We start from the raw sequence: 22,583 nt of genomic DNA, 5'->3' as shown, positions 1-22,583 counted from the left end.
CCTCCCAATTCAGCAACACCCCATTACCCATGTGTGACTCTGTCTCTCTGCAGCCCACAAGCACAAGAAACAGGACATGCTGCAGCCCTGTGACACACAGTACCCCGTGTTTGTGCACCAGACGGCCATCCAGGAGACCAACGGGGCCATCGAGTGTGGGGCCTGCCAGAAGTAAGACCCAAGGGCAGCTCCCAGGGTCCCCAGCCATGCTCCCAGGGTCTTTGCCTCTCACTTGCCTTAGTGAAGGAAACACAGGCTGTTGCAGAGGGCAGGCCAGCTGGGGGCGCTGATCGGTTCCGTGTGCTGCTGTCTTAGGGAACCTGGGGAGAGCTGGTCCAGAGGCCAAATCCAGGCCCACCCGCCCCACCACAGCCTCCCAAGTCATGCCACACAGAAGAAAGGCTCCAACAACCTCTCTCGGTGACCCCCTGGGTGGATCTCACTCACACCTGTATAGCCCACAGCAGCTCAGTGTCAGGGCCAGGCAAGCTTGGCTGCATCTGCAAGCCCTTGGAAGTCAAGGATAGCTTTGAGGAAAGAAACCAGTCAGCTCTCCCTCAGAAATCTCTGTGCAGAGAGACTGGCAAGCTTGAAGGTGTTCTCAGGAGTGGGTGGGCTAGAAGAGGGCTCGTAGCGTTGTCACCTGGCCTCTCCACTCTTGGGCCTGGAGCCTGTGTGTGGCCCTGCCTAGACTCAGGCCTTCTCCCCTGTACAGACCACTAGATCTGACCAGCTCTGCCAAGCCCTGGCCCAGGAGGGCAGGAAGGCCTGACAGAAAGTTCTCTCCTGCTGACTCCCACCCCGACCTCAAGGACCTCCCAAAAAGCCCTGCCATTACCAGGGGCTTCCCAAGATGTACCTTAGAGCCCTAGACCTCAAGCAAATTATTTTATAGTGTAGCACCTCAGACTGTGGTGTGAGATAGTCAGACCTACTAGTGTGCAATGCCTGGGATTTTAATCTCACCACAGCAGCTTTCTTGGAAATATTGTTATTTATCTCAAAGTCTTGTTATGAGGATAAAGTAAATGGTATGGTATAAGGCAAAGACTTTATAGAGTAGACAGATTTGAGTTAAAAAACTAACTCTGCTACTTCCTAGTTGTGTAATCTTGGGCAAGTTATTTAACCACTTCTAGCCTGTTCTCTCAGCTACAAACAGGAATAATACCAACCTCATACAGAGTGGTGAAAGTTAAATATATATGCGCATGTGTGTGTGTGTGTGTGTGTGTGTGTGTGTGTGTGTGTGTGTAAAATCATCCACCCCAATAGGAAATGCTCAAGAAGTGGCAGCTACTGTTATATAATGCGCCAGGCCTAGTGCACAAGCTTTCCCTAATCCTTCACTCCCTCCCTCTGGTGGGGCTCCAGGCTGTGTGCAGGTGTGCTGTGTGTGCCACCTTGTGGCCAAGCCTGAGCACTGCATCTTCCCAAAAAGGCCTGGCCTCCGCCATCATCCAAAGCAAGGACAGCCACACATCCCTATTTGCTTGGGACAGTCTTGATTTATGCTTGTTGTCCCTGCATATATTAATAACAACTCCTTTCACTCTCAAAATGTCCCAGTTTGGACTTCCTCACCTTTGATCTGCTAGAAAGGAGCAGTACAACTGCAAAGGCTTGTGGGTAAAATAAGCCAAAAGTCCTGAGTTCCTTGCCTAGGACTGTCCCTGCAGTCATGATCTGACCTGCCTCATGTTTCTGTTCCTTCCTCTGCCAGCCCAACTCCACACTAAGTCTCCAGAAATTCTCTCCCTAGAAACTCAATGTGATGCTTGCCATAGAGAAGTTTCATGACCCATCTCTCTCTCTGCTGCAGGATATTTGTGATGCAACAGATTCCCAGTAGTAACCTTCTCCTCCTGGTGACAGACCCCACCTGTGACTGTAGCATCTTCCCACTAATCCTGCAGGAGGCTACAGAAGTCAAATATATCCTTCCAATCCTCCACGATATGCCGGCTGAGGGAAGGGTGGAGGTGAAGGAGACGTCACTGAGGGGCTCAGATTTTGAGAAGCCGAGGCCAGCTTCCCTCACCGTCAGCATCCCACCCTCCCCCACAGAGCATTGTGATTTGTTCTCCAGCCTTCCACCCCACTCCGACCCCCCACTCCTGGGTGCTGCCTCTGACCTTAGAAGCCACTTGCAAGACAGCTGGTCCCACCAAGGGGAGTTTCTTCCTGAACTTAGTCTCTAGAATCTCCAGAATCCATTCCTGTCATGAGGTGTTCACCTTAACAGTGAATTCTTCACATAATGCCTCTGTCAAGTGTGACAGGATGCGCTCCCAGAAGCTTCGCAGGAGACCAGATTCCTGCCATGCCTTCCATCCAGAGGTGAGGGCTGGAGGGGAGATAAGGGGCAGGGCTTGGTCTTCATCCCCAAATCCTCAGCTCTGGGACTGTGCCAAGGCACTTGCAGATAGGAGTGCTTCTGGACACTTATGAACATAACCGTACACGTGATCTCTGTGGAATACATTTGTGCATGTGCATTTACATTTAGGCCCCTGTGTCATTCAAATACTAAGTCAACCAGGAGCCAAGGATACTCTTACAAGGAGGGCCAAATTTCCCAGGGTTTGGGCCCTCAGTGGTTTAAAACCCAGCTTCCCCATATTGCTGTTCTTACTACTGCACTTAGCTCCAAATGATCTGATCAAATAGAAGAAACCATTATATGCATAATACTAATGGTGACCAACATTAATTGAGCACCCACTATGTAAGGTGCTTTTAGCTTATGGCCTTAACCTGGGTGCTTTATACATAGTATTGTCTTTACTGAATATGACTGCCACAAGTTATCCACCTCAAAGAAACTTCCAGAGTTGATGGCTTCCCTAAAGTCATTCTAAGGCATGGCCCCACAGCCACTCCAAGACTAGGGACAAGCAGAGGCTTGAGCCCAGTTTTGGGCTGAGTGTACAGCCTCTACTTTTCCCTACAAGGCAAACAGCCTAAAGGTGCCAGTACTTCCTCCATTTTCTGGAACTTCCTTCTTACTCTAGGTTTTTGGTTCCTATTAGTCCCAGAGACCCTCCTCCCTACTCCTTGTCTCCTCTGGTAGGGATGGTTGCCTCATCTTGAATGCTACCCTTTCATCTCTGCTCTGGGTTCACAGGAAAATGCCCAGGACTGTGGTGGCACCTCGGACCTCTCAGCCTCGCTCCCCATGCTCCTGCTGCCTCTGTGTGTCTGGGTCCTTCCACCCCAGTTGCTGCGGTGACACCTGCCCAATCTGACCTCTGTTTTGATGAGATGGTCCTTGCAGAGATATTCTAAAGAGTCAAAAACTGGTGTGGGATCCACCTCACTACACCTGGGTTATCACCCAGGTCACTGTTCATCTCAATCTTAGGCTAATGGTCCCTGCCTCCTGAGCTTCCTGGACAGAACCAGAAACCACTTCTCAAAGACCTTCCAGGGTATCTAGTACCATCCACCCCAAGTCTCGATGGGCATCCTCCCATCCTTCCTACCTCCTCTTCAGGAGCCCAGCATGAGCTCAACTTGGACCAAGACAAAAGAATTCAATTCCATCTATTTTCCAGAAGTCCAGAGCCAGCCAAGGGTCAGCTGTTTCTAATGAACCTGGTCGGACTTTGGAAGAATCCAAGAACTTAAAGGTACTGAGAAAGAGGGGCAGAATGAGGCCAACAGCAGAAAATGAGATGAAGAACATGCTTCATCAACCTGAAATACAGCTTTCTCAAAATGAGATGCATGGTTGAGGGTAGCTCAATTTCCTAGCTGCTACTCAAAAAAGTTGTGTGTGCGTGTGAGAGAGAAACAGAGAAAAAGAGAGAAGGCAGGAAAGTAAATAGTAATGGGAAAAACTCTTCCTACAGGTATTAAATCCTTTTATATTACTGTGGTATATGCAAACTATTGCCATTAAAAAAACTTCTAAAAATGTCTTTACAAAGCTCTAACATACAGGAACTTTTGTATCTAAGAAAATGCCAATAGGGTAAAATATACAGCTGCTGCACTAGAAGGTGATGTAAGTGGCGTAGGTATAGATGTAGCTGTAGCCAAGCATAGAGGTCCCAGAAAAAAGAACAGTCCTTCACAGTGGACTGGTGAGGGGTCTCCTGAGGGGTAGCTCCAGACTCCGCAAGAGGTCCAGGTCCCATGGCAGTCTTTTTCTAGCCACTAATCGATGCAAGACATTACCAGACTCTATCCTTCGGGTTGGAACTTCGGGGAACATTCCAATATGCAAAGCAAAGTCCACTGAGAGGGGAGCTCTAGCTAGCTAAGAACTTACTCTCCACATGCACAACTCCCCGCAGGAGTCTCAAGGCCCTGGAGCTTCCTCCTCCTTCTCCCTCAGACCTGGCTCCTGAGAGACAGCAGTCTCCACTGTGAGAGCAATATTAAAGATAGAACCATGTAGAAATCTTTAGGTGGCCTCAGATCTTTAAATTTAACCAACCTCCAATGAGGAGGTCCAGCCAAATCCCATGACAGGCACAGACAGCATGCAGGGCCTCAGGGAACCCTTCCTTCCAGTCCTCCACAATTCAGAGTACAAGCTTCCCACCAGCAAATAGTGCCATTTCCCTAGAGTAGGCTGACTCTGTATGGCCTTGTTCATTGCAGTGTTTGTAACATGCCTTGTATTATTGATTACCTGACGTTGTTTTCACCATTTAGTCTCATAAGCCTGCGAGGTAGGCATTAACAGCCCCATTTATAGTTGAAGAAATCGAGCCTCAGAGAAGACAGTGACTCAAGCTCACTTGCTCAGCCAGTTTAAGTGGCAAAATAATGCTAGGAATGGCCAAGGCTTACAGGTAGCTGGTAAGTAACAGGTATTGACTCAGTTAATCCTCACAACAACCCTCTGAAGTAGGTACTGCTATTAGCTCCATATTATAGAAGCACAGAGTTGAAAATTGACTGCCAATTACTGAAAGAGGTTTATGAAGTTTGAGTGCGATATTCATGTAATGTGCTGGGCATATAGTAAGCATGAATTACATGTTAACTACTATTATTCTATTCCCTCATTTTGTGAAGGTGGGGGCAAGATATGACACTTTGGATGCCAAGAATAACATGCAAAGATCACAGGTGTTTGTCTGCCTGGCACAGGTGGTTAAGAAAGCATCAGGGAACCCTTTCTCCAGCCCCCTCGATTGCCACCACCTTCATAAGACTTTACTGTGACAGGCATGGCAACATGAACACTTCCTAACTGTTGCTCCAGCAACACCCCCCTGCCCCCCCCCCCAACCAGGACCCATGGCCTTCCCTCTGCCTTTCTTTGTCTGTTTCTGGCCTCCAACAGGATCCAACCTCTACTACCAACTCCCAGACACAGGCTGCTTGTCTTTCTCCCTAAAACAGCAAGCCTGTCTTTTGAAAGGCCTGTCTTCCCTGCCCAACCAGGGAGAACATTTTCAGGCAAATTTATCAACCATCTTAGCTATGTAATTTAAAAACCAAGATTAGAAGTACTGGGGCAGTGGGGGTGAACAGGTGGCTCAGTTGGTTAAGTGTGCATCTGATTTCAGCTCAGGTCATGATCTCATGGTTCATGAACTCAAGCCCCGCATCGGGCTCTGTGCTGACAGCTCAGAGCCTGGAGCCTACTTCAGATTCTCTGTCTCCCTCTTTCTCTGCCCCTGCCCTGCTCACGCTTTCTCTCTCTCAAAAATAAAAAAAAAATTAAAAATTAATTAAAAGAAAAAAAAAGAAGTGCTGGGGCAGCTCCTGGCCTTGTTTTGTCTGCTTCATCCCCAGGCCTCTGCATGGCCAAGAAGAGACCGTAAAATTGGGAAATCACTTTTAGAACCAATGGAAGGAATGAACTACTTCTGATAACTAGCCTTGTTCCTCGCCTGGCAGAACAGAATGTTCTCTTGAACTCCTGAGGTCAAAACTATTCCTTTCTTCTTTTAACAGAATAAAGGACAGCAGGTGGCAGCCTAGCCCAAGCTAAAGAGCCATCACTTTGATTTCAGAGGAACAAAGTTAAAGCCAAAGTCATTTAATAAAGAACAAGATTCTGGAAGACAGAATCTTGACATTTCTTTACAATGTTGCACGCCTTTGGATGACCAGTAACTCAAAGCTGCTTTCAGATCCTTTCTCAGTACAGTGATACATTAACTAGTAGATCCACCTAATAATTTTGTACATTTTAATAGAAGTGCTTTCAGGTTAAGAGTTCACTACTTCATAATGCTAAGTGAAGTTTTGGTTTAGGAGGACAAGGAAATGGACATATCTTAAAGCCAGAAAAGTAAATACAGGGAAGAGGGTGACAAAAGGGAGGGATCAGATAAGAGTTTGGCAGAAATGCCAGCCAATCACTATGTAAACTTTGAGAAATGTTAATCTCAGTGAAAGATGCAAAGAATAGAAGCCCATTTTAACAGGTGAGAAAAGGTGCATTAGGAAAATAAAACGACTCTTCCTAGGTCACTGGCAAATGGCAGAACCTAACTCTGAACCTACCTCTTTTTTCAGGTAAGCATAGCCAAGGCAAGGGATGGTAGTGGGCCATAATGAGAGGCTTTCATGTTCGTGCAGCTAGATTTCCTGTTTCCTCGGTTTCCCCTAGGCCATCACAAGTAGAAGTTACAAGGGGCAAACTGACCTTGTTTCCACCAAGTCAAAAAGTTGAAGGCAGAAAAACTTTGCACATTAGGAAACAGGGAGCAGTGGTCAATAGTTCATGACCAGTGAGGGAAGGAAAATACAGAATGTGCTGTAACTGAAGCACAATATTCTAGAGACAAGGATATTATTTCTGGGATAACTTTAAAGCAACATTGCCAAGAGCTTCTTTAGGGAACTCAGAGCCCTAGCAGTCTATAAAGTCAAAATTCAAACTTACCCTTTATTTCCTTTATAATATCCACAGAAATCACCTGAGAAAGGAAGCATATAGACCGTTTTTAGCAAGACTAGGAAAAAACCAAGTGTTTTTTTTTTAAAAGGCCTCAGAAGAGAATGCAATCCAGTGTTCTATACACAGATAATATATAGGGAAACCCTAAAGTTAGATCTATACTTAAAAACGAGAATTCAAATATTGGAAATTCCCCTTGCAAAACAATTTACCCAAGGCAAAGGGGTTGGGATTCCTCTTTTGTAAATTACACAAAGGGTTAACAAATCCCAAAACCTTTAAGTCAACATACATGAGACTATTTAACCCAAAACATACATGAGACTATTTAACCCAAACTTTCTTCTTATTGTGAAGAGTGCTGGCACAAGAGACTCAGACCTGGCCTTTCTGAGCTTCAGTCTCCTCATCCAGGAAATGAGGGAATAATACTGATCTGTTCACAGGGAGGTGGTTACAGGTATCTGAGATGTCAAGAGTCCTTCAACAGAAACTTTCCCATGAAGTGTCCATTATGTTAGGTATTATTCTTATAAACTTTAACCATAAATTGAGAACTGGCCTTGGAGTTAGCTCTCCCCTCCATTCTAACCTGGTCCCAGTTGTCATGAAAGTTTAAGAAAGGTCAGGAAAAGTGAGTTGGGCATACTTTGACTTATACACTGAGAATGGGAAGTCTCTGAAGATAAGCTTCAGTGTCTAAATTAAGGCTTCAAGGGAGGTAAGCTGAACCAGTAAAAAAGTACACAACAAAAGTTCATATTCCATTTGGTTCTTTTTATTAGAAGTTGAGAATACAGCAAGTAAGGGAAATCCCATGATGAATGGAACCATCACACAGAGGCCTCTCTGGAACCCCAACCTTCTATGATCCCCCAAAATGTGCTTTGTGGCTTCAGCAATTTATAAAGGGGGAAGGGGAAAATACTGAAAAAGGCCACTATTTAATGGTGAATGAAGCTGTAGAGGTCCTAACCAGCCTAGGGCCAACAAAGAAAATTAAAAATCTGCACAGAGCAAGCAAGCCTCTGATGCTGAGAGTAAGGCATTCAGGCGCCAACCTGGTGAGAGTTCTCAGCAAGCACTGTGAAAACCAAGTGCACAGTGAGGCTACTGGTAGTGAGTTGCACATAGACACACACATATAAATGGGCGCACACACCCACACACGCGCGCACACACACCCTAAAGAGGGAGATTTTTACTGGATTACGCATCATTGATGTTAATTTCATTTTTCCTAACAGTTTGTGCTATATTGAACCAGATTCAGCTCCTCCTTTGGGGTGTGGGGTGACTGGGCCCGGAAACTGCTACTTCTGTTGGTGTTGTTACAGGGCTGCATCTTACACCCTGTATCCCAAAGCGCATGACCGAAGAGCAAGTCTGGCTTCTGATATGTGCTGTTGCTTCCATGAGACTAAGTGAGCTTTCTTCCCGATGGCCACTGACCTGCTGGGCTGTTCCCTCAAAGGGAGTAATACTGTTCTTTATGTTGTCAGGCACTGCACCAGTCTTGTCACCCACTCAGTCTTTTGCTGGGTCCCCTAGCACCCAGGGCAGTTAGCTTATTCAGAACCAAAACACTCAAGTTCCTTCCAAGTTCTACCAGTGGAGTCCTTCTTCCTGGTTCCCAGCTTTTGCTGGAGATTGGAAGGGGAGAGAAAGGAGAATAATGACCAAGGAAACTCATTACTGAAAAGGAGGCCCTCCCCATATTCCCAAGCACCTATTCGGTGCCAGTCCCTGTGCTCAGGGCCTCAACGTTTCCCTCTAAAGCCCACAATCCCCAGGGTGTAACTCAATCACCTGGAGTCTTGGATGATAGCAAGTAACCTAAGACTCAAGTGCTATTTCGGTGGTTTGCCTATGAGCCAAGCTCAGGGTTCTATGAACCAGAACCTTCCCCTACCACTCTCCCTGAGGGTACCTCTGGGGCATGAAAACTCATTTTTCTATTCCTGGTAGCTCTTTAAAGATACAGCTTAAGGACTGTACCAGATTCCCTGGCAGTAACAAACAACTTTCTTTTAAAACTTCCCATCATGCTATCCCCCAAAACTGGGGTTCAGAGAATACTGAAAACTCCATGGTGGGTACTGGACTTTGCTTTTATAAGAGTTCCACTGGCCTTCTTGTTCGAAGGACAGCTGACATGTGTATCACAAACTAGGCTTACTAAGCGATGCGAGAGGTGAAATTCATCTTTCCTGATCTAAAGGAAGCATTCTCCAACCTATGTAAATGAGCTCAGGAGGCACCTGGACAAGTCAGAATCTCTTTTGTAGCTGGCTCCATGCCAGAAACTGTGATGCCAGGAAAAGGTCCATTTACATTCCCAGGAGGAAGAAAGGTAGTTAGGGCAGTGACTTTAACAGAAGGAAATTTCTAGGGCATTCCAGAGCTCTATAGCAAGGATATGGAAAACTCACATCCCTTCAATCAGATAAAAATCACCACAAAATTGAATAGGATGCCAGGAAGTAATCAGATCAGGACATTTCCAGAGCTCCTCCTACTGTCTCCACTACCCCTTTGCTGGCATAACTGATTTTCCCAAGTAGATGGCTCTACTTTTTAGAAGGGGTCACTATCAGCACAACCAGTCAGTCTCTCAAATGATACCTTAACTAGAGCCTTTATCTAACACATCCTGTTAGCCTCACGTGCTGCTTCCACTGAGAAAACACATACAGCTTCCCTCTACCACAGGACTCTCAAAAGCTCTCAGACATGAGAGTGGGGATGTGATCACTGGGTTAGGGCTGTACTTTCTGCCCCCCAGGGTCCAAGGTATGTCAGCCTTTAGAAGGCACCTTGGTGTACCAAGGCATTATACATTCTGGGGCCATCACCTGAACCTCCTACAGTCACCTTGTGCAAAATTGAAACAGTGTGTGGTACTTGCATGTTTCATTCTATACAAAAATTCCCTTCCCTCCCCTACCCCTATGTTTTAAACATTTATATAAATTCTTATTTAAACAGTAAGTTAGAAATCTTATTTACATTAATTTCTTTGTTCTCCCAAAAGAGCATCTAAAATCACATTCCCACCCTTTAATAGGATACAAATGTTCCCCTAAATTTGTTTGTATTACTGATTTAAGGAGAGAGAAAGGGAGAACAAACCACCAGCTACACTGTTTTCCCATCTTCTACAAATAAATATGAACACGGATCAGAAGCCAGTTTGCCAAGGGTCTTGCAGAGCCCTCAACTGATAGATCCCAAGTATAAGTCAAGGTCTGGGCCATTTCTCCTTTTCTCCAAATTGATGCACTCCATCCTGTGAGGTATGATTTATTTTTGTTTTTCTCTTCTCAGCCATGTACCAGGTGGAGCCCCAGGGGCATCACAAAGCCCATGAGGCTGTCAAAGTTTTGGGGCTCCTCTGGCACTGGCATCGATGGCCAGTAAGAGAGGCCTGCAGGTACCACAGGCCTTGGTTCAGGGTCACAGTCCCTGGCTTCTGGAAGGTGTCACAGTGCATCTTCTTCACTGCAGCCTCCGCCGATCATGAAACGGAACTCCTGGAGGTTTGAGACACCGTGGAAGTGAACGAAAGCGCCAGCAACCACAAAGATGTGAAACAGCTGATGAGAGTGAAACTGGAGGCAAGGGGGAGTGGGGAGGGGGAGAGAAATCCATTCGTTATTAAAGTCTGCTAAAGAGTCTTCAGATCATTTGTGCTGAGCAAGGCAGGGAACGGAGGTGACAGAGCTCAAATTCGAAGTGTCCACAGATCTTGGAACATCCATTAGGCATATCACATTCTGCTGAACCAAAGGCTAGCCATCCCCAAAGAAATCAAGGTGCTGCCACTAAGTTTTAACCATGAAGATTTGCACATGTAACACTGGAGTATCTGGTGAACTCAGAGGCAAATGACATACACATACTCTTGCCAACAGACATCAAAGGCCCAAGGATTCCTCCTTGCCCAGCAATGGACTGCAGTTAGACATGGGGAGGTTTTTCTCATTGCTGATGGAGATTTTTATCATGGACTGAATAAAGCACCAGAGCTATGGCCATTTAAATGTTGCTCTCTCCCAGAAAAACTACAGGGATTTCTAGGATTAGGTAGAAGGTCAAAACATATGTCTGCTCAGCTCTAAGAGTCTGGAATTACATGAACATACTGTATCAAAAGACTAGGGAAGCCAGGGCCTTTTAATTCCTTCTCAAATAAGAAATTGGTCTATAAGCATGTGATGTTTTTTTCTGACTTAATCTGTTCTTTTGAATGCTAGTTCATTTCTTAAAAGGGGTTATCAATTGCTCAGTGCACCAAACATCACTTCAAAAATTACACTATTCTCTCATTATACTCTCAAAATGAAAAAGTACAGTTGCAAAAACAGTATTCATCAAGGGAAAGATACTGATTTTAAAGGTGTAAACTAGAAGTACCCACAAGTCACATCCCAAGAAAGGCTTCCTAGGAAACCAATGGGGATTCATTCTCCCAAAAGTGGGGGGAGAATTATCTCCATAATCAACATCAAAATGACAATGAGGCAATCTCCAAAAGATAAATTAACTAATTTGAACCTGAAAGATTGCCTAAATTAGTATTATCTTCATTTTAGGAGGGCTAAATTAAACTTTGAAGACTAGGTGATCAACTTAGCCTACAATAATCAGCAACAGGTTTGAGGAACAGAATTCCAAAGGTCAGACTTCATATCCAACAACACTCCAATTCTAGTTTCAGGCCAATTTCAGTTATAAAATTTTCCATCTGTTGGTCCCTTCTATTTCTTTTCCATCCCTTTTTCCTTCTCTCTTAACCACAATCTAGTTAACTCTACCTCCTATTGTAACCAAACACACATATACACACTCAATCTCTCATTACAAATCACTGCGTTTTAGTATCAAAAAGGACTTTGGTAAAAACTCTAGTCCATCACCCTCATTTTACAAATGAGGAAACCAAAACAAACTAAATGCATGGCCAATTCAGTGTAGTATACAGGAGCACAGATTCTGATATCAGACTAGCCTGATTCAAATTCTGCTCCTACCACCCAGGAGTAACTTGTCCTAATGTTGCTAGTCTCCCTAAACCACATTTCCTAATCTGTAAAATGAAAACATTAATAAAAGTTGCCATACCTTATACGGCCGATGTATTAAATGAGGTAATTTATGTAAAGTGCTCACTCAGTACCATGCCAACACCAAGTTAGTGCTCAGTAGAAGTCATCACTGTACTTATCCAGAGAAACACTAATGAGGGATAGTTACAACTAGAATACAGGTCTCTCAATTCTTAGTCTAAAACTTTTTCAATTATTTCACTCCCCGGTCTTCCAATAACAAACTAACAGATATGTATGTATACACACTAACTGCCCCTGATCATACTTACCCAGATATCACACTTGCCGGGAAAGAAGCGTTCAGGGATGCGGGCAGCATACAGGGCAGCGCCTGTGATATAGAGGCTGGCCATCAGCATCAGCCAGCCAATCTGCCCAATGGTGGCAGCCTTCAGGAATCCTTCCGAGATGACATAGTGAAAGGTAGGAATGATTCCACTCAGGCCAAGGCCCAAAAACACTCCTAGCAATCATAAGAACAGAATAAAGCAAAAATGCAGAAGAGAAATAAGGAAGAAGAAGTCAATATTAAAATACAGTACTAGTAATTCTACAAACTGAATATTTCAAGTATGATGCAACACTGGCTTCTTGTTTGAAAGGAAAAAGGTTCTTCAAACTCTTGGACACTGCCACACCAGACAGCACAGCTAAGTTCTAAAAGACAGATCTATTTACAAATGCAAGGAGCCTCCCGCTAAGAGATGCTTAGTTTAACAAGTCAGCAGTCCTCAAAGGGTACAGAATTGTGTCGCTAAGGGTTTCAGGAATGGACAGTTCTAGGAGTTTGTTTAAACTTCCCTAAATGTTGCCTCTTTATAGACAAAGATTGCAAAACAGAGCAGTTTTACATATTTTATCTTCCCTGTGAAACACCAGATATTCCTGGCGTTTAAGCAGAGTGAAAGGGTGGAGGTGGCAACTGGGCGGAGGGGAGGGCACGACTGCTCCTGAAAGCTCCCAGGCCCAAAAAGTACCAATCCAGTACAGAAATCTATCAGAATCACTCCACCACAGCCCTACTGCTTTCCAGATCATTTATAGCAGTGTTTTTCAAACTTCTGGATAGGACCTAGGTTATAAGATCAACTAAGTGATCTCAATCAACAATTTTTTTTAAGTGAACTAAAACAAAGTAAAAATTACCAGACTGTCATAAATAGAATGTTAAGTAAAAGTCTGTAAAAAGCTGAGTAATTTATATGTGTGTGAACTTACGAATATATACACAAATATGTGTCCATCAAAACACCACAGGAACACCTCTCAGCAGCCAGTAACTGCTCCTACATTTTGACACAGTTAAAAATGATCTTTAACTCTCAAAATACAAGAGGCATATTGCTTGCTTTGGACATTACCAAATACACTGCTGGTATGCAGCAATATATGTATACACATACATCTCCAAGAGAAGAGGAAAATGGCAATACTCCTCACAGAAGAAAAATCATCATGATCCTGTTTCACTTGTTATTTCCCTCTACGTGTTAAATAAAGGCTCTACTGGTCTTTCCTATCATTCTTGGAAGTCAGAGCCTCAGGAACTTGGTTCTTCTGATTTGTATCATAGCAGAATGTTTCTTATCTCACATGCTTAAGCAGGCTTAGCACCACAGTTAAGTACTACTGGACGCCAATCCTGACCACTGGTTATCTGCTCATATGATCACTTAAAAAGGGAAGTCGGTAGACTGTTGCTAACAGTGGTCATTAACAAGAAGTTAAATTCTAACTTCTAACCTTCTAGGTAACCGTAGAAGAGCCGCAGCTTGGATTTTAATACTCAATGTTTTGTTTTTGTTTTTTTAAAGGTCAAAAGAAAACATACTCCTTTTACTACTAATTGTTCATTCTCAGCACCAGGCTTGGCACTGTGGATAGAAAACTGAAGACATGGTTCTGCCTACAAGGAGTCCCCAGGCTACTGGGAGACAAAAACATGTCTCTCTGAACTCCACACTTCTACAGGAAAGCTCAGCCAAGGCCTTTTGGCTTTCCATATGATCTCCAGCTAAACAAGCCATTATCCTAAATATAAAAAGCCTCTTTATCCTTACATCAGAAGAGATGTATGGTGCCTACTTGAGTAGAATACAATCAGTATGGAGTGAAGTTTTTATTTACCTAAGCAGTACACATGTTAGAATAAAAATATAAAACAAAACAAAACAAAAAATGATAACAACAACAAAAGAACAAATCACTAAAAAAAAAGTATACTCCAAGCTGACAGACTAAGAATAATCATTGTTTTACAAAGGTTACAGAGCCACTTGCTGCCTTATGGACAGCATATAGTCATAAACTCAAGTGAATTACAAAATATATACATCAGCTCATAAAGCTCACAATACCCTAAACTCTAGTGCTTTAAGATAACTGATGAACACTACTACATAAAAAGCCCTCAAAGAATAGAAACTATGACTTATTTATATTTGCATCACAAGTACACAGCATAAGACTTGCCAAGTAGGCCTTTAATAAATGACTGGTAAATAAATCAATGTCCAATGCAAAACTCTCGTATCTCTTACCTGCTCTTACTCCTCGATACTGAGGGGTAGCAAACATGTCCCACTGGGAAACTATGATGGCCGCAATGCCCAGCACACAGATGACAATCAAGTAGATGAAACAAGGTTGTGGATTACAGTAGAAAGAATAATAAAGCCATGGAACAAAACTTCCCATAATCAGAAGAGCAATACCAGAGTAATCCAGTCTAAATTAAGAAAAAAAAAATCCATTTGATGTTAAAAAGTACTGCCCACTACAGGTTCCAATTAATCCCCTATGACATGAGCTAGCAGTAACAGCCAAGAGGCAAACTAGGATGCTTGCTTTAAATTAAAAACCAAATAAATAATTTTTTTTTAAGTTCTCTTCAGATGGTATCAAGAATTCTGCCTACTCTACTGGATGTTTTTCCCTAACCACTGACTCTAATATTTGATTACAATGTAGGCTTTCAGATACGTACTTAGAGAAGAGCCGGGAGACCCCTTCTGAGTGGCAGTAGACTGTGTGGAAGAGCCATGAAAAAGAAAGGCAGAGAATGGCCCCCAAGAAGAATAATCCAAAGACCACCTTCTCTTGCAGAGGGGCCACAAAGGAGATGTTTGGGCGAAACATATAAAAGATCCCCAGGCACAGGAAGAATACACAACCTATGAAAAGAGTGTGGGGAGAGAAAAGATTATCCTTGTGAAGAAACAGTGCTGTATATTCATTAGGCTTTCAGTCCTTCACAATCATAATGATATCTAAATCAAAAGTTCCATAAGAAAAATGTTCCAAATAACTGAGGCTTATCCAAAATTTTGGTCTACTTCATACATGGTTGGTACCCTATACTCCTCAGCCTCAAAAAATGAGTTTGTAGAATACAGTAACTTATCTAACAGCATAATCAAAAAAAAAAATACAATGCTGCTACTTCTTAGAAGGCTAAATTATTCCACTTCTACCTCTAGATCTAGTATAAAATTTCATTTAGAAAGTTTTTGGTGGGGCACCTGGGTGGCTAAGTCAGTTAAGCGCCTGACTGCTGATTATGGCTCAGGTCATGATTTCATGAATTTTGAGTTTGAACCCCATGTTGGTCTCTGCACTGACAGAGCAGAGCCCGCTTGGGATTCTGTCTCTCCCACTCTCTCTCTGTCCCTCCCCCATTCACACTCTTTCTCAAAATAAATAAACTTAAGAAAGAAAGAAAGAAAGAAAGAAAGAAAGAAAGAAAGAAAGAAAGAAAGAAAGAAAGAAAGAAGAGAAAGAAAGAAAGAAAGAAAGAAAGAAAGAAAGAAAGAGAAAGAAAGAAAGAAAGAAGAGAAAGAAAGTTAGTTAGTTTTTAGCACATATATTGGAGTCCAGCTTTCAAAGGTCCATTTTATGTTTGCTTTGCAATGAATTCTAATACCTCCAAACCCTGGCAAGACATACAGCTTTCCTCCACCAACAGGTGTCAAGGAATATTATGCTTCTCTGGTCCTGTCCATTGACCCAATAGATTCAAAAGTTAAGGAAAATAAATTATGCCCATTTATGTTATTTCATAACCAGTTTTTCAACTGCTCTTTTTCACAATGAGATACATGTTTTTATTACTTAGGGAAAGGCCACTTAACACAAGGAAGGCACAGAAATTAAGAAGTTAAACATGTGCTCCCTCTCTCTCTGTCCCTCCCCCACACATGTGGTCTCCCTCTCTCTCAAATATAAACAAACATTAAAAAAAAAAAAAGAAGAAGTTAAACATGTGCTATGTGACTGACTATTCAATCTATTTAATAAATCTTTTACCCCTGAGTTGGAAGTCAGCAACAAGCTGGATTTGATTCTCTATTCCACTCTTACTACACTAGCAGGCAGGAACTTGGAGACACAATGGAAGCCAAATGTGTGATATGAAATGCAAGTCAAATCGGGTAAGCCAGAAAAGATTTAACATATTCACAATGTTATGCAACCATCACTATTATTTAATTTCAGAATATTTTCATCACCCCAAAAAGGAGCCTATACCTATTACATTCATCTCCCACTCCCCATTACCCCACAGCCTTAGACAACCACAATCTACTGTGTCTGTGGATTTTCCCATTCTGGGCATTTCATGTGTATGGATCATACAGTCTGGCTTATGCCACTTAGCATAATGTTTCAAGGCTCACCTATGCTGCAGCACATATCAGTACTTCATCTCTTTTTACGGTGAAATAATACTTCATTTGTATGGATATACCACATCCCGTTTACCCATTCACCAGCTGAAAGATGTTTGGATTGTTTCTACTTTTCAACTATTACAAATAATGTTGCTAAAAACATTTGTATACATGTTTTTGTATGAACATGTTTTCAATATTCTCGAGTACCTAAGGAGCAGAACTGCTAGTGACTCAGTTTAACTTTCTGAGGAAGTGCCAAACTGTTTTCCATAAAGACGGAACCATTTTACATTCCTACCAGCAATGTATGAGAGTTGTAATTTTTCTACATCCTTGCCAAGATTTGTTATTTTCCATTTTCTTGATTATAGCCATTCTAGTGAGTATAAAGTGGTATCTCATTACATTTTTCAAAGTTTTTGATTTGCATTTCCCAAAATGACTAATGATGTTGAGCATCATTTTTTTTTTTAACTGAAACAGAGTTGACACTTCATCATCTTTCCATGTGTTTACTGGCCATTTGTAGATCTTTGGAGAAATGTCTATTCAGATGCTTGTCCTTTTCTTGTTTAGTTATAGAAAGTTATTTACTAGATCCTCATCAGTTGTATGATTTGCAAATATTTTCTCCCATTTTGTGGGTGATCTTTCCACTTTCTTGATAATGTCCTTTGACATACAAAAGTTTTTAACTTTGAGAAAGTCCAACTTATCTATTTTTAATTTGGTTGCCTGTGCCAAATTTAGGCATCAATTCTAAGAAACTGTCACCTAATTCAAGGTCACAAAGATTTACATCTGTGTTTTCGCCTAGGTTCTATAGTTTTAGTTTAGGTCTTTGATCCATTTTGAGTTACTTTTGTATATGGAGTGATGTAGAGGTCCAACTTGATTCTTTTACATATAATTACTCAGTTTTCCTGAATACCATTTGTTGAAAAGATTAATCTTCCCTCGTTGTACTCTTTCTTTAATATGCAATCATGATGGAAAAAAAATTATAGATCACATTCTACTTCAAGTGAAACTAAAATTGTGAATATTTTAAGTAATGACTTTGAAAAATCAGGGTTTTTTTAAATGTTTATTTTTATTTTTGAGAAAGACAGAGACAGAGTGCAAGCAGGTAAGGGCAGAGAGAGGGAGACACAGAATCCAAAGCAGGCTCCAGGCTCTGAGTTGTCAACACAGAGAGCAACACGGGGCTCGAACTCACAAACTGTGAGATCATGACCTGAGCCGAAGTTGGATGCTCAACTGACTGAGCCACCTAGGCTCCCCCAAAATCAGCTTATTTCTATTAAATAACCACCCTCCTCACATTGTTCATTAAAATATTATACACATTTTGTATAGCAAAATGGCCTTGGCCTGGTTCAAGGACACTGTTGACAATCTAAGTAGAGAAAAATATGACTCAGCTATAATAAAATCAAAGTGCAAACTAGGATAACCACAGAGTAAACCAATAAGAAATTATCATTAGAAATTCAGAAAACAAAATGGCAAGTCCCAAATACATTTTAAGTTTTACCCTTAACCCTCAAATACATGGGGGAAAAAAAAAAATACAGTGAATCACTAATTCCTGACACCATTGATATTACATACCCAAGAGATGGGTCCAGATGTTTCCTGTCTCTGTGTGTATTCTGAAAATGCTCTTAAAACAGGCCCGGAAAGAAGGCATCGGGGGCCGATGTCCATGTAAAAGGAAATCGTTATCCTTGAGCCAGTCTGGTAGTACATCATGAGGGATTACTCGCCATCGGCCTTCCCATACCTGGAAGAAGAGTATCAAATACGTATGTGGTTGTGTCAACATAGCAACACTGGTTGCCCTAAAGGAGTGGTTTCAAGCTTGGTTTCAGTCTGGCTAAAGGCAGGGTGAGAGGTCCACATATACAAACTCTCCTTCCTTCATTATCCACAACAAACTTTACCTCTGAAAATTCCCTGTGGTATCAAATATGACCGTTCTTATATTTAATATTTCTGTTGGTGGAAAAAAGAAGTACAGTTGACCCCTGAATGTGGGTTTGAAATGCATGGGTCAACTTATATGCAGATTTTTTACAGTACAGTCCTATAAATGAATTTTCTCTTCCTTATGATGTTCTTAGTAACATTTTCTTTCTCTAGCTTACTTTATTGTAAGAATACAGTATAGTTGAGTTTATGTTATTGGTAAGGCTTCCAGTCAACAGAACCCTATTAATAGTTAAGTTGGTATACAGAATTGATGTAAAGAACAAAGGCAAAAGAAAAAAGTAAATTTCCTTACAACTTACAGCCCACTGACAAGTACTTGGGACAGGTAGAGTGGCCTTCTTCCCGGAACTCACTGATCTCAATGTTAATACTTTGTGAGAGGCAAAAGGCAACCTTAACTTGACATTAGCCTGAACTCCAGGATCCTATAAGTCTTCTTTAACATATGAAGATCCCTTTGGAAAATTTCTTTATCTTTACCCACTCCGCAAGATACATATTAGCAATCACCCTCCAAGCATATGGCCCACTGATATACATCTGAAGGGTCTCATGACAAGTGGTTTTACTAGACAGTAGTAAATGATCTTTTCTTAATAGCAGCTAGTCCCTCAAGGTCCTGGAAATCTTGCTCCCAAATTCCTTAGAGACTTATGCTATCCCTAACCTCCTCCCAACTTAAAAGTATATAATCAGTCACTCATAACCCCAATGCAGCTCTTTCGGCCCACAGGTCCTATCCTGTGCTTTAATAAAACCACCTTTTTTGCACCAAAGATGTCTCAAGATTTCTTTCTTGAACATTTGCTCCTGGACCCCAACAACATATCAGAATCACTTTTGTGTCTTCTGCTAAAATCTCTCCCTCTCCCTTCTCTTCCTACCACAACAAACACGATGAAGAAAGAGCACAGCAGTCAAAATTTTGGATCTCGGCTATTAACTAGTTGAAGGAGCTTTAATCAGAAAATCACCAAGGGGTGCCTGGGTGGCTCAGTCAGTTAAGCGTCTGACTTCGGCCCAGGTCATGATCTCACAGTTCGTGAGTTCGAGCCCCGCTCTGTGCTGACAGCTTAGAACCTGGAGCCTGCTTTGGATTCTGTGTCTCCCTCTCTCTCTCTCTACCCCTCCCCAGCTCATGCTCGCACTCTGTCTCTGTCAAAAATAAACTTAAAAAAAAGAAAAAGAAAATCACCAAGCTTCAGTTTCCTCATTTATAAAATGAAGGTAACAATACTTTGATTACTTCCTAAGGATCAAATGAAATAACCCAAAGCAAGCCCCAGCATCCACCCCACAGGTGGTATGTAATCCTGACCATCCCCAGAGGGTATTTATTACCTACCTAAGAGTTAGTGACTAATCCACCCTCAATCATGCTGGAGAGATGGCAAAGAAACTCAACCTTCACTGCCCTTCAAGTCTCGTTGCCACCTCCCCTTCTCCCTTTTTCTTCACTGTCCCTCCCCCAAAGACTCTAACAGGAAAGGGTCAGGAATGTACTCTTCCTTAAAATAAGTTTGTCAACCTCTGCACTGTTTCTTTTAATGTCTCTCAGCCCAGAGAGCACACATCACAAGGATCACTTAATCCTGAACTAACTTATTTCTACTAACCAGAAGGATACAAGGAAAAATGCCAGGTACGTGGTCGACCTACAGGCTTCAGGTTCAGACAATGACCCCCACACTTATCCCCCAGGGTTCTTGTGACAAATAACACGGCTAGGCTATACAAACTTGGCGCGCGCTCTCTCTCTCTCTCTCTACTATGCAAAATGACTTTTGTTCCACATCTTCCTGTTCTCTGCTATCCTTAATCCTTCTTACTGAAACACATTTATAAAAGAACTGATCTTCCGTGTAACTCCAAAGGAAATGAGAACAATTTAAGAGTAGACGTGGCCCTCTTAACACTATTGAAACTCACTCACTCTCTAGCCTCCCCACTTCCTGTCTCACCTTCTAACTCAAACTGTGAGGCCTGCACTTACGGGTGCAAATCTGACCATTCCATGCTTGTTCATAACATACAGTAAAAAAAATAATAATGCCAAAAGACTAATCTAGATTTTTAATGTCTACTGGTATAAGGACTTTCTGGAGAGAAAGAGAACATTCCAAGATACTGAATTTCTTTTATCTAATTTTTACTTGAAAAAAGATAGTTACTGTTAATGTTAACTTTACAAGATGCTACTCTGTTTCACTTTGGGGGAATTTTATATTCTAACAGGGAGAGAAAAAGAGAAATCAATCTTCACAACTGCTCCGTAGTTCACAATATGCAAACAGCTCTGTGTGACCATATGAAAAGTGCTATTGTGTTATCCCACACAGTCAAAATGAACACTTTCTGCAGTCAGAAAGAATATGTTGTTTCTTACTAGTTGCATTTGCATATAATATCAATTTTTTTCTCCACTGTTTCTAAACAAACATTCTAACGGACTAAACTGAGCCAAGGTGATATACTTTCATAATTATACTGAAATTAGTGTCATATTCAACTGACACTGCAACCTCAATTCTCAACTTGGGAGTCCATCCAAATGCCAACCCAAACAGGCATCCTCTTTTACCTCTCCATCGTAAAAAGGATAGGATCACAGCTTAGGCAAATACATATTCATTTATAAGCAGAACAAAGGCACTGCATATAAGAAACATCTGAGCAATGGTCCACTGGATTCGTATTAGACCATTAACGCACAAAACATTTATTCTTAATTGAAGGCTGGGGAAAAAAGAGACCATGATCAAACTTGGACACTCAATAAAGATTTTATGATTTTATTTCCCCTATTCCTATAAGAAAAGCTTTTCCAAAAGGGATAGTAAGTATACGAGCAAGGCCACAGGACACTTCATTTTAACTACTGTTTACTTGCTTCCAATACAAGAAAAAAATTTTTTCTAGTGTCAAGTACACTCAGGTGCACTACGGCAGCAGGTGAAGCAAGCCTGGAGAATGTCATGTCACAGGAAGCCTCTTCAGACCACTCTCACAGACAAACTCTAGAGGGTGATAAGGGAATGGTAATAATTTTTGTGCTCCATTCAGTTTTCTTCAGTAAATCATAGTTTGGAGCAAACAAATGCCCTAGTTATTCTCCCATTAGCTGTTACACTGTAAGTTTTATTTGCTTTATTCTTTACTTAGTTCAGAAAAAGAGAATAAAAAAGAATAAAAGAGAATAGGACCCCACTGATCTATAAATATTAAAAATTCCTAATGGCCCAGACACTAAACATCCAACTTTGAGAGATTTACCATCAAATTTGCTTGTTGAAAAACAAAATGTATCTTCTATATACTTTTGTATTCATTCTCCTAAGACAGCAATCACTAGAAAGAATGCATTGTTTTGCTTGGCTTTTTGCTATGGTTTTGCTTGGTTTTTTCTTCACCAATTTTCAAACACTCATTAAAATTTCCTAGGCTCTAAGTAGACCCATAAATATTTATACCCCTCCCTCACCACTCTTCATCCATCCCTTTATCTTAGAAGGGGTGTCTATAATGTCCTCTTCTCATCCTCTTCTCCAAAGTATACTATTCTAGAGTCAACTGGCCCCAATTATTTCTACCACCACTGTGAAGATAAGCAAACCTAATTTAGTTTTCAGGATCCAAGACCACAGGCATAAAAAGTCTTGGTTTCATGAAACCCATGAAAAAGCTAAGAGTCACAAAAATTTCTCTCTAAATGATCAAGAGTTCTCCAGAAATATTTAACAAATGAATTTATTTACACATACAAACATAGATTGACTTATGACTTTAGATCTGTCAGAGCCCTATCTAATGATCAGATTATCAAGTAGCTGTAAATTTACCAGTGTCCCTATTTTCTCTAAGAAAGCACCCCCAATTCCAGTTACCGATTTAGAAGGAAAAAAATTCCCACAATAGGTCTTAAAGATATCAGAT

The 22,583-nt window shown here is 41.7% G+C and overlaps 2 protein-coding genes across 14 annotated transcripts in view; one reads left to right on the top strand and one right to left on the bottom strand.

Annotated features, from left to right (window-relative positions):
* Positions 1 to 3,938, top strand: part of CACNA2D4 (calcium voltage-gated channel auxiliary subunit alpha2delta 4) — a 112,992-nt gene extending 109,054 nt beyond the window's left edge. For 3 of the 8 annotated variants that reach the window (XM_086714424.1, XM_086714421.1, XM_086714420.1), the window contains exons 34-35: positions 54 to 171; positions 1,823 to 2,239. In XM_086714424.1, the coding sequence (XP_086570550.1) occupies positions 54 to 171; positions 1,823 to 2,201 (497 nt within the window). In that variant the 3' untranslated portion in view covers positions 2,202 to 2,239. The other 5 variants (XM_086714422.1, XM_086714426.1, XM_086714419.1 and 2 more) reach the window with 5 other exon arrangements.
* A 3,689-nt stretch (positions 3,939 to 7,627) lies between these two features.
* The window catches only part of ADIPOR2 (adiponectin receptor 2), an 80,683-nt gene continuing 65,727 nt past the window's right edge, over positions 7,628 to 22,583 (bottom strand). For all 6 annotated transcript variants that reach the window (XM_086714429.1, XM_025930543.2, XM_086714427.1 and 3 more), the window contains exons 4-8: positions 18,270 to 18,441; positions 14,969 to 15,155; positions 14,523 to 14,710; positions 12,252 to 12,445; positions 7,628 to 10,482 (exon numbers count right to left, since the gene is read on the bottom strand). In XM_086714429.1, coding sequence (XP_086570555.1) covers positions 10,354 to 10,482; positions 12,252 to 12,445; positions 14,523 to 14,710; positions 14,969 to 15,155; positions 18,270 to 18,441 — 870 coding nt within the window. In that variant the 3' untranslated portion in view covers positions 7,628 to 10,353. The remainder of the gene's footprint in view (positions 10,483 to 12,251; positions 12,446 to 14,522; positions 14,711 to 14,968; positions 15,156 to 18,269; positions 18,442 to 22,583) is intronic.

This window comes from Puma concolor, chromosome B4 (genome assembly GCF_028749965.1).
Source record: "Puma concolor isolate L17-30 chromosome B4, mPumCon1.1.hap2, whole genome shotgun sequence".
Lineage (NCBI taxonomy): Eukaryota > Metazoa > Chordata > Mammalia > Carnivora > Felidae > Puma > Puma concolor.
The sequence above is the reverse complement of the archived record's forward strand: the minus strand, read 5'-3'. Positions and strand labels throughout refer to the sequence as shown.